The 15,070-nt window shown below is 48.3% G+C and overlaps 1 protein-coding gene across 2 annotated transcripts in view; it reads left to right on the top strand.

Moving 5' to 3' along the window:
* The window catches only part of Cry1 (cryptochrome circadian regulator 1), a 56,031-nt gene extending 43,259 nt beyond the window's left edge, over positions 1 to 12,772 (top strand). The window contains exons 4-13 of one of the 2 annotated variants that reach the window (XM_004623931.3): positions 577 to 761; positions 1,255 to 1,343; positions 2,872 to 3,012; positions 3,090 to 3,401; positions 4,533 to 4,684; positions 4,910 to 5,112; positions 5,204 to 5,299; positions 11,876 to 11,947; positions 12,026 to 12,132; positions 12,649 to 12,772. In XM_004623931.3, coding sequence (XP_004623988.1) covers positions 577 to 761; positions 1,255 to 1,343; positions 2,872 to 3,012; positions 3,090 to 3,401; positions 4,533 to 4,684; positions 4,910 to 5,112; positions 5,204 to 5,299; positions 11,876 to 11,947; positions 12,026 to 12,129 — 1,354 coding nt within the window. In that variant the 3' untranslated portion in view covers positions 12,130 to 12,132; positions 12,649 to 12,772. Of the gene's footprint in view, positions 1 to 576; positions 762 to 1,254; positions 1,344 to 2,871; positions 3,013 to 3,089; positions 3,402 to 4,532; positions 4,685 to 4,909; positions 5,113 to 5,203; positions 5,300 to 11,875; positions 11,948 to 12,025; positions 12,147 to 12,648 lie in introns of both variants that reach the window. The other variant, XM_023717150.1, reaches the window with a different exon arrangement.
* The last annotated feature ends 2,298 nt before the right edge of the window (positions 12,773 to 15,070 follow it).

Raw genomic sequence — 15,070 nt, 5'->3', positions numbered from 1 at the left:
TTTGTCAGTCCACATTTGCTGTGGGGAACTGATCTGTGTACTAGCCCCACTCATTCTTTTCCTCCTCCCTCCACTACTTTTGGCCAGCCCAGCATCAGATTCATTTTATTGCTTCTATTTTGAAATAAGGTCTCACCAAGTTCCTAAGTTGCCTGGTCTTGGCTTGAACTTGATTACTTATTGGGGGAGCGGTCAGCCTGCTTTAGTTTGTGTCAGTGATTGAGAGTCCTTAGATGATGTGCCAGTGTATTTTTTGTTTATATGTATTAATCTTTTGTTATTGCTGTTAGACTAATTAAGCCACTTAGTTGGGTTTTTACCCCCCTAAGTCCTTAATGCTGTTTGTTTTACTGGTTTTAGTTTGGCCTACTGTTTTGACACCTATCAGGAATTTAGAAAATAAAGAGAATGACCTTAAACTTGTTAAGCATTGTGAGTATATTTTCTAGTCATATGAAAAACTAACGTTCTAGGTCTTAAGTGATAGATTTTATTTTCAAATTTAAGCCTTTTCAGAACGTTTCAACCAAAAAATTAGTGCGATTCATTCCTAACTGCATTTTCCTCTCCTCACAGGATCATAGAACTCAATGGTGGACAGCCGCCTTTAACTTACAAAAGATTTCAGACACTAATCAGCAAAATGGAGCCTCTGGAGATTCCAGTGGAAACGATTACTTCAGAAGTCATAGAAAAATGCATGACTCCTTTGTCTGATGACCACGACGAGAAATACGGAGTCCCTTCCCTGGAAGAGCTAGGTAGGTGTTGGCAGCTCTCTGAGTAGACCTCAGGTGCTTACTCATTATGAATCCCAGAAAATTCCAGACCTCTGATTTTGTCAAATAAAGTAGTTTGCATAAAGAGAGAAAGGAGTAATGTGAAAAGAAAAAAAGCTCAGAAAACAGGTGATAAATCTGTGCATTATTTATGTGTTCTATAAATTTATGATCTGTTGTTGCCATGTTAAGACGCGCATAGATCCTAAAGAGTAGGAACTGCGTCCTGTCCTCTGAGTGATGGCCTAACAGGCCACTTACTCATTTTTATTGTTTTCATAACTTTTGCAAAGTAATTTGACCTTCTAGTTAGAGTGGGTACGTAAGAATTCTTGTTTCAGAACAATAATGTATCCTTTCTTTGCCCCTTCCTTTCTCCCTTTCTCTCTTCTTCCTTTGTCTTTCTTTCCCTCCTCTCTCCTCCCCTCCCTCCCCTGCCTTTTTGCCCTCCTCCCTCCCTCCACCCTCCCTCCAGGTTTTGACACTGATGGCTTGCCCTCCGCAGTGTGGCCAGGAGGAGAAACTGAAGCACTGACACGTTTGGAAAGGCATTTGGAAAGAAAAGTATGATAACACACCCGTGCTCAGACTTGTCAAGTGGGTTTTGGAAGTTAGCAGCTAGTTGGTCTTTCAGGTGCCCTTTGTCCCCTTTCTGGTATTTTTCCTTTCGCTACTTGCATACTACTGTTCTTTCTCTCTGAGCTTGTGTTGGATAGCCGAAACCTTGAAGCAAGCAAGGGTGGAGTTCTTCACAGAGCAGCGCGCTGCCCTCTCCTAGGGGATCTGTTCTAAGACCTGTGGGCCCTCAGACCATGGTCCTGAACCGTGCAGACACTGGGCTCTGCCAGTAGAAACTGCTTACAATTAAGTTTACTTTATAATTAGGCAAAATGAGAGGTTCCTACAGTAATCAGCGATAGATGGAATACTTACAATAAGGTATAATAAAACTTAAAACTCATCATTTCCCATTTAATATCTTCTGGCCACGGCTGGCCCTGAGTAAGTGAAGCCTTGGAAAGTAAAACTCGCTGAGGAGGGTCTGTTACCTTTCCTTGGTGTTGACAAAACAGGTCGCTACCCTTAGCCCTGGGCTTGGAGTCAGAGCCTCACATAAGTGTTCATGAGGTTGGCTAGCAGAAAAGAAGGCTCACTTTTTTTTATCTCTTTTTGAAATTAAAACATGGAAATTTATGGCTGGACTAATGGGTTGTTCCCCATAACTGAGTAACTTAAAAATATATCAATTTTGAATATAGTGATACCTCGTGTCTTAGTTACTTTTCACTCATTGCTGGGACAAATACCTGACACTCAAAATTAAGGAAGGAAAGGTCAGTGTGTGGAGGTTTCAGTCCATACTCCGCTGGCTCCAAGGCAAACAACAGCAGTTCATGGCAGCAGAAAACAAAGAGCAGAGGAGGCGCGGCATCCTTCAAGCCTCTCTCTTCCTTGTATGCTGACTGCAAAGACCATCGCTCCACCACACCACACCACGACCACCCAGACTTCTCCAGGGAAGCGGGGCAGGCAGGGCAGCAGTGACCCCTTCCTTATCCCCTTTGTGCAGTCTTTTGTGCTGAGTCACTCTGGGGCACCAGTCTCCAGCCCATCGGTCCAGATTTCAGCATCTCAAGTTGACACAGTGTAGCAATTACCACATCTTAGTCCTCTAATTCAGTTTATTCCCATTTGTGTTTAAATGCCGAAAAGTTTGAGAGCTGCACGTGTTTTTTTCCCTATAAGAATTAACAGGAAAAGCAGTAAATAGTTCTGAAGCCCCCAGATCACACTTCGCAGTGCACCTCCCAGGACTTGCACGCGTTCTGCAGTGCTGTCTGTGTGGAGCGGCGCCGAGCCTGCAGCGTTGCCTTTGCGTCCGTGCCGGGGCGTGTCTCAGCCCACGCAGGTCTTTTCAAGCCAGATTTTCAGTCCAACACTAAGTTACAACACTAAGCAGACTTCTTTCCAGCTTTGCTGTTTGAGTTGTGGGCATTTCAAGCTTGGAGCCATTCAACAAGCAAGATGTCACTGTGCTTTTATTTTTAAAAAAGAAAAAGCGGTTGGCTAATGTGATGTTCTCTGTTTTCAGGCTTGGGTGGCAAACTTTGAAAGACCCCGGATGAATGCCAACTCCCTGCTCGCGAGCCCTACCGGGCTCAGCCCTTACCTCCGGTTTGGTTGTTTGTCCTGTCGGCTCTTTTACTTCAAGCTAACAGATCTCTACAAAAAGGTATTATCTAAAGTTAGAGCTTGTTTCTCAGCAGACTTAAAAATTGCTAGTAATGGTTCCTTGCGTTTTGATCCTAGGTAAAGAAGAACAGTTCTCCTCCTCTTTCTCTGTATGGACAACTGTTATGGCGTGAATTTTTCTACACAGCAGCAACAAATAACCCCCGTTTTGATAAGATGGAAGGAAACCCCATCTGTGTGCAGATCCCTTGGGATAAGAACCCTGAGGCGTTAGCCAAGTGGGCCGAGGGCCGGACTGGCTTTCCGTGGATTGACGCCATCATGACCCAGCTCCGCCAGGAGGGCTGGATCCACCACCTGGCGCGGCACGCGGTCGCCTGCTTCCTGACACGAGGGGACCTGTGGGTGAGCTGGGAAGAAGGCATGAAGGTGAGAGCTCCAGCTGGTGGCGCGGGGTTGGCCTGAGGACAGACTCGTCCATAGCTTTTTCTTCAATCCTAGAAGTTGTCTGTCACACCTGTTTGTTCAGAGTCTAGCTGTCGAGTGGTCGATGTGTAATCTCCTCAGTACAGGAACACTTGGAGGCAGGGTGGTAAAATCACTACCATCTTAGTGAAAACTGGTTAAATTAACTGGCCTAAAGTCATTTAAGTGGTTAAAGCCACCTAGCTGTAAAGAGAACTATTAAGTTTTAGTATTCTGGTTTTATTGAAAGATGTATTTGTAGGCGATTATTGCTATCACAGGATAGATTTATTTAAGAGTTCTTACAAATGCATACTATAAGTTTTAAAATATAAATTACTTCACCTCACTTAAACATCATAGCTTTATAGCAGGACTTGTGTTATACAAAATGAATCACGTTAAATGTTGTGGCATCGTCTTGTGGTTATGCTGACAGGACTTACGTGTTTAACCTTTCTGGCCGTATCATAAATTTTCCCAATCCAAGGACCATTTCTGATCCTGGTGGGGTTTCTTTTTTATTTGTTTTTGTTTTTGTTTGTTTCATTTTTCTTTCGTATTTCCCAGCCCAGAGTTATATATGAACATGCTGAATAGCAACTAATTCATGAATTTAAGAAAACTCATTTAACTGTATTTCCCTTTGGATCAGGGAACTTGAGATTCAGTCGTGTGGGGCAGGCGCACCTCTGCAGTGCCTTGCACTCGGGTGTGCTCCCAGCGTGCAGGTGGCAGGCCAGGCACAACGTTTCTGGTGGTGATTTCGGTTAGCCTTTTGCCTTCCTATTAAGTGGCTCACTGCTGTTTCCTCTGCCCACTCTTCTCCGGGCATCCTTCAGTGACCGTTGCCCTCCCCACACAGCAACACTGCAGAGGGTGGAGAAGGAATTCTGGCCAGAGGGCCGCCGTGGCCTTGTCGGGCCCTCTCCCTGGAGGAGCTCACGGTGGCCCCAGCCCACGCAGGGAGCTTCAGGCTGTTAGCTTTCCAGGTCCGTGCTAGACTCTGTGCCTCACTTGCTCTGCAGTGACCTCAGAAATGCTTGCTTTAAGAATTGTGTGTGTGCAAACTAATCGGTTACTTTGCTTCTGAAGGTATTTGAAGAATTACTGCTTGACGCAGACTGGAGCATAAATGCTGGAAGTTGGATGTGGCTCTCTTGTAGTTCCTTTTTCCAGCAGTTTTTTCACTGCTATTGCCCTGTTGGTTTTGGTAGGAGAACAGATCCCAATGGAGACTATATCAGGTAAATCAAGGGTGCTTGTTACTGCGTTTGGAATAGCTAATCCAGGAAGAGCTTGTCATGCTTAAGCAGCATTCAGTGTCCCCACCATGGTGGACAACAGAGATGAGATGGGGAAACAGAACATTTAAATGGTGTTGATTTGACTTTGGTCACTTACAGCTAGTGATCTGCTAAAATTCGCCTATGGTGCATTTTATTAATAACTTTTCATCCTTTTCCTAAAAGGCGTTATTTGCCTGTCCTACGAGGCTTCCCGGCAAAATATATCTATGATCCCTGGAATGCACCAGAAGGCATCCAAAAAGTAGCCAAGTGTTTGATCGGAGTGAATTACCCCAAGCCGATGGTGAACCACGCTGAAGCCAGCCGCCTAAACATCGAGCGGATGAAGCAGCTCTACCAGCAGCTCTCCCGGTACCGAGGGCTAGGTGAGCCACACTCCTGCTGCGCCCTGTGGCTGCCACTCATGCCTGGCGTTGGTCTGCGCGGTAGTCAAACAGGAAATTCTGCCCCCTTTAGGTCTTCTTGCATCAGTGCCTTCCAACCCTAATGGCAATGGAGGCCTAATGGGCTACGCTGCCGGAGAGACTCTCCCAGGAGGCGGTGGTGGCGGAAGTAAGTGGAAAGGACCTTTCTACTCTTGGTGCCCCGCAGAGATGCCTGCTCATACGTGTTTCTTGCTGAACTGTGCTGTAATAGGCTTCACTTAAAATTAGCGTAACAGGTTCCTTATGCAAGTGCGTACCGGTATGCACATCCACACATCCCCTCCTTCCGTGGGTGACATCTAAAAGCTGGAAAACGTCACTACATGTAGTCAAGTGAAAGGCAGATGTTGAATTTTCAGGGTGCCCACTGTCTTGTGCCCTCCTGGGGCCCCGTCAGCTCTGAGGTAGTTAGGAAGGTTGGTGAATGAAGCCAAAGGGTTTAGTGCACATGGGCCTCTGGTCCTCTGTACCCGAGCCCCTCTGCCCAGCGATTGTCCTCCACGTGCTTTATATATGGTGGCGTACGAATTCTGTGAGTGACAGCAGTGATGTCATCAATATACATTGGGAATTTGAATCATTTTATCAGTTTTCTAAGGCTCTAATCATAAATAGTATTACTGGAGTAATTAAGTAATTTGATAAAAAAGATAGCTTGAAAAATGCTTATTTTTTTAAATCATGCATTCTAAAATGATACTAAAACCTTTTTAAAAATGGGGCCATTTCATAATTCCAAAATATCCTGCATAAGGGCCCGCCAGATAGCTCAGCAGTTAAAACACCTGCTTAGGCAGACGCAGGGGCCAGGGATTCCATCCCAGGCCTGCTGTGCCAGCCCCACCTTAGGGTGCACAGACCGGATTGAGACTGGGCGTGGTGGCGTACATCTGTAATCCCAGCACTTGGGAGGCTGAAAAACAGGAAGGATCACTACAAGTCCGATCTGTGTAGTGAGACCCTGTACTAAAATACAAAAAGAAAAGCAAAATGTCCTGCATCGCTGTGAGAGCAGCTTTTGTTTTACCCTCTAAGGGTTAGTACTATAAAGGAACAAAAGCAGCCAGGTTTTCCCTCCCCCACTCTGTGTGTGTGTGTGTGTGTGTGTGTGTGTGTGTGTGTTTAAGGGTGCACCTGACCCCTCACTGGAGGCCCTAGGGGTATGGGAAGAGCCCCACTTCCTGGCTGAGGAAGTCACCAGAAGGCCAAAGCCCTTGCCCAGGACCCTGCTGTCCAAAGTGGGGTATGGCCGGAGGCTCAGGCCAGAGGGCCCCCACAGTGAGCGCTTGCTCTCCTGCCGCACCACCTCTGTGGGTGCCGTGCCACTCTGGGCTGCTGAGAGAAGCCTTTGGTCCAGGAATATCCTTTCCCCAGTGTCAGAGCTGCTGGGGAGGCCGTGTGCTACACAGATGCTTTCCTGGGCCTCCTGCAGCTTCGCCTCACAGAGCACACTTGACGGCTCCCCCAGATCAGTCCTCTTCTCAGCCTGTATGCAAGTGACAGAGCCCTGTGAAGCAGAGAGCATGGCAAGGAGCAGGACGGAGACCGCGGTGCGTGTGCCGTGTCTTGGCACACACAGATCTGCATCCTCTGCAGTGACCTTCAGGGGCCAGGCTTGGGACGAGTCAGTTAAGACAGTGCGACTTAGCACATTTATAAACATAGTGCAGTTGTGATACACGCAGGTTAGTAAATCTTGAAATGGTGGTAAACACGTAAATATGTTCCTACAGCACACTTCAGGGCTGGGTTTCGTGCAGCTTTCAAAGGACGTAGAAGGCATAAAAGTGGCGTAGGCCTCAGGCTGTAAGTGGGACGTGCTGGGAAAAGCAGCACAGGAGAAAAGGCGTGCTCACTGGGCGCTGAGGAGCAGAGGTTGTCCTAGAGGGTGGTGGGCTAGGGAGCGCTGGGAGCTGGCTGCGGAGCGGAGCGTCCCTGGAGGGCGTCCTTGGGCGGGGCGTCCTGCCAGTCTCCCTCTGGGCGCTCTGCCTGCACAGCGCTCGCCCTGCCACTGGCGTCCGGCGCGGAGCGCTCACAGGGCCCGGCCGGGGTGGGTCTGCAGGGCCCTTTAGCAAGGAGGACAAGAACATCCCTGTCTGCGCAGCGCAAACTGCACTTTCTCCTCATCCTTTTGTGTGAGGGAGCAAGCTGTATACAGAGGTCTTGATGTGCTTTCTATCATTTTTGTAATAAGCACCTTGGTCTGTTCACTCTCGCTGTATGTTTCATTTTTGCATTGCTGCCGAAGGGAGTGCAGCAGTACGCTTCAGCTTTAGTTTATTTCTAGTTTATTTTTTCTGTTATAAGCTATCTGTCCTTCATGTTAATAGTCATTCAACAAACACAGATGGAAACATTGTGAGGCAGCACTTTACACCCACCTGGGGTGAGCAGTGCCACCAAATGCCTCGCTTGGTGGTCTTCTGGGGCATGAAACTTTGAAGGCTGTCACCTGGGAAGGAGCAGGCAGACTGGGCCGGTGGATCACTCTGTGCCCGCTAGAATGACTAGCATGGAAGAGAATGCCAGATGTAGTGGTGGACGTGAGGGTATGGAGGGGAGCTGGACGTGCAGCGTAGGGACGCTGGAAAACACAGCCAGACCGCTGCTTACAGCGCTTTGAAAACTTCCTGTAAGCCCAGAAGCTCCCTTTCCCGGGCCCGCCCAGCAGAAATGAACCCGGCTGTCCACACACGGGCCTCCGCATTCACCTGACAGCAGCTCCGCACATCCTAGTGAGAACGTGAGGGTGCCGTGAGAGGCGGCAGGGTGCCAGGGCTTGTGTGCAGCACCCGCAGAAGCCAGCCTCACGCGGCCTGGCGACACGCGCAGGCTGAGGCAGAGGGGACAGTGCTGGCCTTGGCCCCAGGGAGAGGGCAGGGACGAACGCAGGCAGGCTGAGGGCCTTTCTGGAGTGGTAGGAAGTCTTCTGAAACTGGATTAGGGGAATGGTCACAAAACTGTAAGTAAATTTTTAAAAAACACTGAATTACACACTTGGAACAGTTGAGTTTTATAGTATATGAGTTATACCTCAAAAGCTGCTAAAAAGGGAAATAACGATCACCATAGACAGCTTAGAAGATCTCAAAGAAACTAGTAAAAGAGAACAAAAAGCATAACCCTAGCTAATAGGGATGGTCACTTAAGATGGAAGAGGGGCTGGGTGTGACGGTGCACACTGGAAGCCCAGCACTCAGGCTGAGCCAGGAGGGCAGGGCCAGATCAGGCTGCCTGGCACCTTCGGGACTTCCAGGACCCTGCCTCAAGAGCAAAAGCACAGGAAAGAGCAGCATTAAGAAGGACTGGAGTAGGCCTCGGTGCAGAGGCTTGGAGTCTATCCTGAACACTGCTGCAAAGAGAATTTTTCCTGTGTATTTTATTTCAGTATCTTTAGAGAGCCCTTCCTTGTCTCAGTCCAAAAAGTTCGTATTTGTAATCCCATGGATAAATTAATGAAATTCTGTCCAGTCAAAATTTTTTTTAATTTATTTTTGTTGATACAATGTCTCTCTATGCAATTCAGATGCATAGTGATCCTCCTGTCTCAGCCTCGCCAGTGCTGGGATTACAGGCATGTGCTGCCACTCCCGGCTTTGGGGCTGGTCAGTATAGCATGTGGTACCATGGATTAAGCCAGGCAGGCGCTTTAGACCACTGAGCTATCTTCCCAGCTGTTACGGTATGTGTCTAGTTGTCCCCCCAAAGCCTCGTGCACTCATGGGGCAGACTTCTAGAGTTTGTGATTAACTCATGATCCATCGGGATTATGGGTGTGAGTGCTGCTCCCAGCCTGGGGCGGACAGCCTGAAGGCAATTAAGGGAAACAGACGTGCTCTCTGCAGTCACTGTTGCAGCTGTTCCTCTCATTTGCTCTTGCTCTTTGCTGCCACCATGAATGGTTGCCCTCTGCCATGTGCCACTCTGCCTTGGAGCCAGCTGAGTATGGGCTGAAACCTCCAGGACTGTGAGCTAAATAAATAAACCTTTCCTTCCCAAATTTTGAGTGTTGGGTGTCTGTCCCAGCAATGAGAGAAGAGTGACTGTGACACCAGTCCACCGTCTAATTAATTTCAGTCTCCCACACCCAGTGTAACCCACAGCAAGAGTAAAGACGTAAGGCATGTTTGTAGTTTTGGGGAGCTAGGGGTCCTGAGTGCAGCCATGCTGATGGCTATCTGGAACAAAGGCCTGGACCCACGACCTAACCCGGGTTTTATTCATTCATGAAGAAAGGAGTGGCTGGAGGATGAGTGACTGTGAGGATGACAAGAGGTAGGCTGACATGCTCCTTCCCGGGCGGGAGGAGGCCTGCATTCACCCCGCAGTGTGCAGATCTGCATGACACAACTGAGCTAGTAGCTAATGTTGGGTTCCGGTGCTTCAGCTCTGCTGTGTGACCTTTCGAGCCCCAGGAAGTCACAGCCTCTGTCTAAGACTCAGCCCAGCGCACAGCATGGGGCGTTGGCTCGTCACCCCATCGACCTAGCTCACAGCAGGAAGCAGCGGGTCAGGGTTCCAAGGAAACACACCTGGCCGCACCTCAGGCGTCGATAGACCGATAGGCGTCGCTTACAGCCAACTGAGAAGTCCTGGCCAGCTCTGCGCGTAGAAATAAGGGCAGGCTCCGTCAGAATGGAGGCGATTGCTGCTCTTCAGAGAGGGTCTCCCAGGTGGCCCCCACAGGTCCCCCTTCTTCGCTTTGAAGAAGCCGGAGCAGAGTCAGTTGTGGCTGTGTGGCCTGCAGTCACTGCCTGGTTGAGAACCCTCTGTGACACACTTTAATGAGGAGGATTTTTTTTTTCTTTTTTTTCATTGAGAAATATGAATGAGACAATTTCACAGCTGATTAATAGGACAGTTTTGATAGTCAATACACTGTACATTGTTATCTTCTTAGTGGTTCTCCATAGTACAAGAAGCAGACAGGATATTCTGTCCAAACACTGTTAGTACACCTCTTTCTTCTCATTGAGTTAAGCGAAAGTAGCTGTAAATTTATCCTATCTTGTATATATAAATACAAAATGATCTTTCCTTTGTATCTTTTTTTTTAATTTAAATTTTTTTTTGTCCTGTCAGAGGTGAATATTCTATTGGCATCTAAATACTGTAAGTGTTTGAATTCAACTAAACCATCTAACAGTGTCTAGCAATCTATAATATTAGTGGGCTATCCTCAGAAGTTATTGACTTGAGCCTTTTACAGCTCATCGTATTAATATGGCTTTACTTTATATACCTCATTTTTATACTTTTCTGCTGGACGGTTAAGACCAAGATAAAGCAAGACCTATATACCAAGAAATGTAACTTTTGTATCTGATAAGGTCAGCCAAGTACTCTCAGGATTTATCCTGTAGTCCTGTACCGCCCTTTGTACATCATTTTGTCAGTGTCTGACCTGAGGATGAGTCACGGCCATTACTTGACCAATTTGCTCTCTGTGAAAGCTTGAGAAAATGTTTTTTCTCTCCATGTGACTCTCCAATGAGGAGGATTATAAACGAGGAGTACACCAGTTTCACTGGAAAACCAAAAGTGAGCCTTGGGGTATGCAAACGGATTTAGTTATTCTGTAGCAGCAGCAACCTCTTCCCAGTCTTTAACTTAGGTATCAAGTGTGGCTGTCTGTTGTGACACTGACAGCACTTTTCTCTGCAGGTCCTCTGTGTCCACAGTACTATTTTGGATTGTCCCTTGTAAATGTTGTTGTGTCATTTTCCAAGGGTGTAGACTCCGGTTACGTAGTAAGTGGTGGTGCAAAGGTGAGTCGCGTTGCAGTGGCACTTGAATCCTCATTGCTGGAGGGACTTTTCAGGTTGCCCTCCCAGCCGTGTGCACCGTGATCCACTGGGGCTTGCAGTGGTGCAACACGTGGGACACAAAGGGCACCGTCCTGACGGTCCCAGAGTGGCTGGCTGGCTGGCATTGGCCCTGGCATAGTCATGTGAGTGAAGGTTTGCCTGCTGCCACAGTGCTGCTGGAGGCCACCGCGTCCATGCTGGGTCAGGAAGAGGAGGTGCAGCCCGTGGCCACACCTGAGTGCTGGGTGTCTCGGACGAGCGAGGTGGCTGTGGCATGGCAGCGGCTGGAAGCTGTCAAGGGTGTGAGCCGATGCCTCAGTGGGACCCTTTCCTGTGCTACATGCGCCTGGGTGATCCCAGGCTTCCAGCTTCCACCTGGGAGTACCTGAGAAGCTGCATTCTTTGTGCCGAAAGGCTTTCTGAGCAGAAGGTAAAAAAGGACCTGTCCTGGGCGGCTCCTGCTGAGACCAAGGCCAGGTGCTCCCCATCTCAGGCCACATGCAAGTGCCCGGAGTGTGGCTCTTCTCACAGTGGGATCCACACGTGGCACTTGCGTCCTGCAGCCCTGCACCGTCTGAGGGGAGGTGTCCATCAGGAGGTGAGGAAGCGACGAGGGGAGGGCCTCGTTGCTGCCCTCTCCCCTATGCTCAGGTGTCTAGTCCTTGTGCCTGTAGCGATGTGCTTCTTAGAGAACCATGAGCAGGGAGTGAGCCTGGGGACCCTCCACACTTCTGTAAGCTGAGGTTGAGGTTCCAGGCTTGGCCTGTGATTTGTGGCTCACGGGGAGAATTGGAAAAAGGCAAATAACTGAATTTAAATACTAAAAGTGGTGTTTGTAGTCTTAGTACATAGCTCTCAGATCCGCCCCTAAGGGACTTGCTCTGTGAATACCGCAGGTTGTACCCCGGGGAGCAGCATCTTACACTGTGCACACCAAGACGGTCAGCAGGCTCCACTGCTAAAGCCAGGTAAGACAGAGCCCCGGCGCCTGTGCTGCGCCGCGCCCGCGCTCCTGCCTGTCCTCAGCAACTGTTCCTCGTGTGCAGGACGAAGCTCCGGGGGGCCCGCACCGGGCAGTGGGAAGCGGCCCAGTCAGGAGGAGGACACACAGAGCATCGGTCACAAGGTCCAGCGGCAGAGCACTACCTGACTGGTAACCCATAGCTGGTACCGGCTGCCCCTGCCTGTTTCCTTGCTGGAGGAGAGCGCGTCATTAACATGTGGGGCTTCCAAATGGAGGTCGCCTCTCCTTTTACCCCATGTGGTGTTAAGACATAAATTCGTTAATCAGTTAATGATGGGACCCGCGGGTGAATTGTCCTGGGCAGAGTGCTGCAGTCAGCGATCTTCAAGTCTGAAAAGCTTCGAAAAAGACCCGTCTCGTTTCCTCTAGCTGTGAGGCACTGAGGGGCCTCTTCGAACACTGACACTGCCCTTCTGTGAACTTTCTATCAAATTTTGCCTTTTAAATGTACATTTAAGACTGGACATGGTGGCGCACGCCTGTAATCCCAGCACTTGGGAGGCTGTAAACAGAATCACTACGAGTCTGGTCTAGTAGTGAGACCCTGAACACCCTGTAGACCCTTCCCTCAAATACAGGGGGAAAATGTTACTGTTTATTGCTTTGCACTTACACTTTTTTGTCTTTTTTCTCCCTAAATCCCAGAGGACATTCGGAAGGAATACTGCTACAGTGGAAAGTGAGGAGCAACCAGTACATTTCAGTGGAATTATTTGAAAATACTCTTCATTGATGGAAAAAGTTACATTGAATGCATTATTTTTTATGACATTTCTGTGGCTTGTAACTTTTTAATGAATTTCACATAGGACAAGTGGTAATTTGTATATAAAGAACTTGGTAAAGGAATTTGCTTAATGTAAATACAGTCACAATTAGTATAGACCCATCAATATATTTTTGATAATTTTTCATGTATGGTAAAAATTTAAGTTGCAAACTGATGTTCTGATAGGAAACTTAAATGTTTTGAGAGTCAGTGTGGGAAAATAAGAGGTTTTTAGACTTTCTTAAAAGACTTTGTTAAAATTTTAGGACAAAATTTTCTCAACAACATTGTTTGACCTAACTTTGGACTGTTTCGTAATGTTTTAGAAATACGTAATCAGAATTAGTAACCGTAGCCTCTGTGAGCCCAGACAGTGTGCTTTCAGTTTCCGCGTGTGCTGAGCTGGGGAAGGTGCGTGCTACTCTCCTGTCTCCTGTTGTGTCCATTTACAGCTACAGTGACTTTGTTATTAAAGCATATGCAGATACAGAAGCTTGGGTGCTTGGCAGGTGCTTTTGTTTTTGGAAGGGGGAGAGCATTGCTGTGCAAGATGTGATTGCACCACAGAGACAGGTCGTCCTTCTGCGGGAAGGAGCAGTTAGGGTATATTGAGCAAATGTGTGGAGGACCACCTGGACCATGCTCCCTGAAAGAAGAGCAGCTGTGGTCTTTGAAGCCAGGCGACAGCGCGAGCCGGATGAGGGGGGCCATGCTCCACGCTGTGGGCGGGGTGCGCCTCGAGGTCAGAGGCTCTGACACCCCAGGGTGCTGACGCGCAGCCCCAGAACTTGGGTACCACTTCAGCTGCATCACACCGATCACTGTGCAGCACTCACATGCTTACCCCTTCCCACAGTCACTCAGCCCGAGGCCCTGTCCTCTTCACGAATTAACTAAACCCAGGTTCGGCCCCAGGTCCAGGCCCTTGTCCCCGATGGCCATCCTCATGGCCGGGCTCGGGACCCTCTTGGCTCCCCACAGCTACAGATATACTGTAGTGCCTTTATTCTCGCCAGGGCTGCACCAGAAAGGGTAGGTTGGAGTTAACCCGATAGAATTCCAGTAACTTTCCCATGGGGTGACAAAGATAAACTTCCCAGACCACAACAAGGACAGGGAATAGCTCTCTGTAAGACAGTATCTTTCAAAATTATCTGTAAGAAAGATTGAAAACCAAAAGGATTTTTGTCACACAGTAAGGTTGGGCTCTATGGGACAGCAGTTGGGAGTGTGGGCTCTGAGGTCAGATGTCTGGCTTTGCAACTGAATAACTGTCTTTTCTCATTGCTGAGACAAAATACCTGGGACACAAAGTTAAAGTTGGGGTGTTTACTTTGGCCCACATTGTGCAGAGGTGTCTGTCCATAGATGGCTGGCTGCAAGGCAGTGGTGCAGCAGAGGAAAAATGGTCCATGGCAAAGCAGGGCAGACAGGATAGTGAAGCAGCCAGCGCCAGCAGCAGCCCTTGTTCTGTACCTGAAATTCAATACCGGCCCAGGGTGGGGTACCCTTAATCCCAGCATCCCACACCCAAGATCCAGCCACCTCCAGAAAATGCACCTGTGAGTGCGTGGGACTTTTGAGGGGCCAGTAGATAGGAGCTCTAACACGCCTTCATCTGCTGAGCCTTCCTTTCATCCATCAGATAGGGGTAGGAAGACTCACGCAGGCATTCAGCTGCATCCTGGTTCAGTCCATGTCATGCTCCTGTCAGTGCCTGGCTTGTGTCAGTACTGAAGGGTGGAGCTGCTGGCTGCCACGGCCTGGTTAGCTGCATCAATGACAACTTTTATTCCTCCCTGGGAGGCAGTGGTCTAGGAGGTAGTTCTTAGCATTCTGAATCTTCACTGGTGGCTTTTCATTTTCCTACCTTCAGTAGTAGTGTATATGCGTATGAGAATTATACTAAAAGGTAACTGAAGATAAATTTGAGTTAAAAATACAGAAACAAGGGCCAGCCAGATAGTTCAGTGGATTAAAGCACCCGTCTGGGGTTCAATCCCCAGCAGCATGCACTGAGACAGCCATTGAGACCGGGTATAATGGCGCATGCCTGTAATCAAAACGGGAGGATCACAACGTCCAGTCTGTGTAGTGAGAACCTGTACTAAATATGTTTAAAAAAATAGCCGGGGAGATGGCTCAGTGAAATAAGCGCTTCCCTGGCAAGTGCAAAGGCCTGAGTTCAGTCCCCGGTTCTGCAAATAAATACGTTAAAAAATAAAATACAGAAACATTTTTAAATGATTGCATTTTTTGCGATAACCATATTTCACATCTTATTCTGTGGACATATAT

The sequence above is a fragment of the Octodon degus genome, unplaced genomic scaffold (genome assembly GCF_000260255.1).
Source record: "Octodon degus isolate 3935 unplaced genomic scaffold, OctDeg1.0 scaffold00004, whole genome shotgun sequence".
Taxonomy (NCBI): Eukaryota; Metazoa; Chordata; class Mammalia; order Rodentia; family Octodontidae; genus Octodon; species Octodon degus.
The sequence above is the reverse complement of the archived record's forward strand: the minus strand, read 5'-3'. Positions and strand labels throughout refer to the sequence as shown.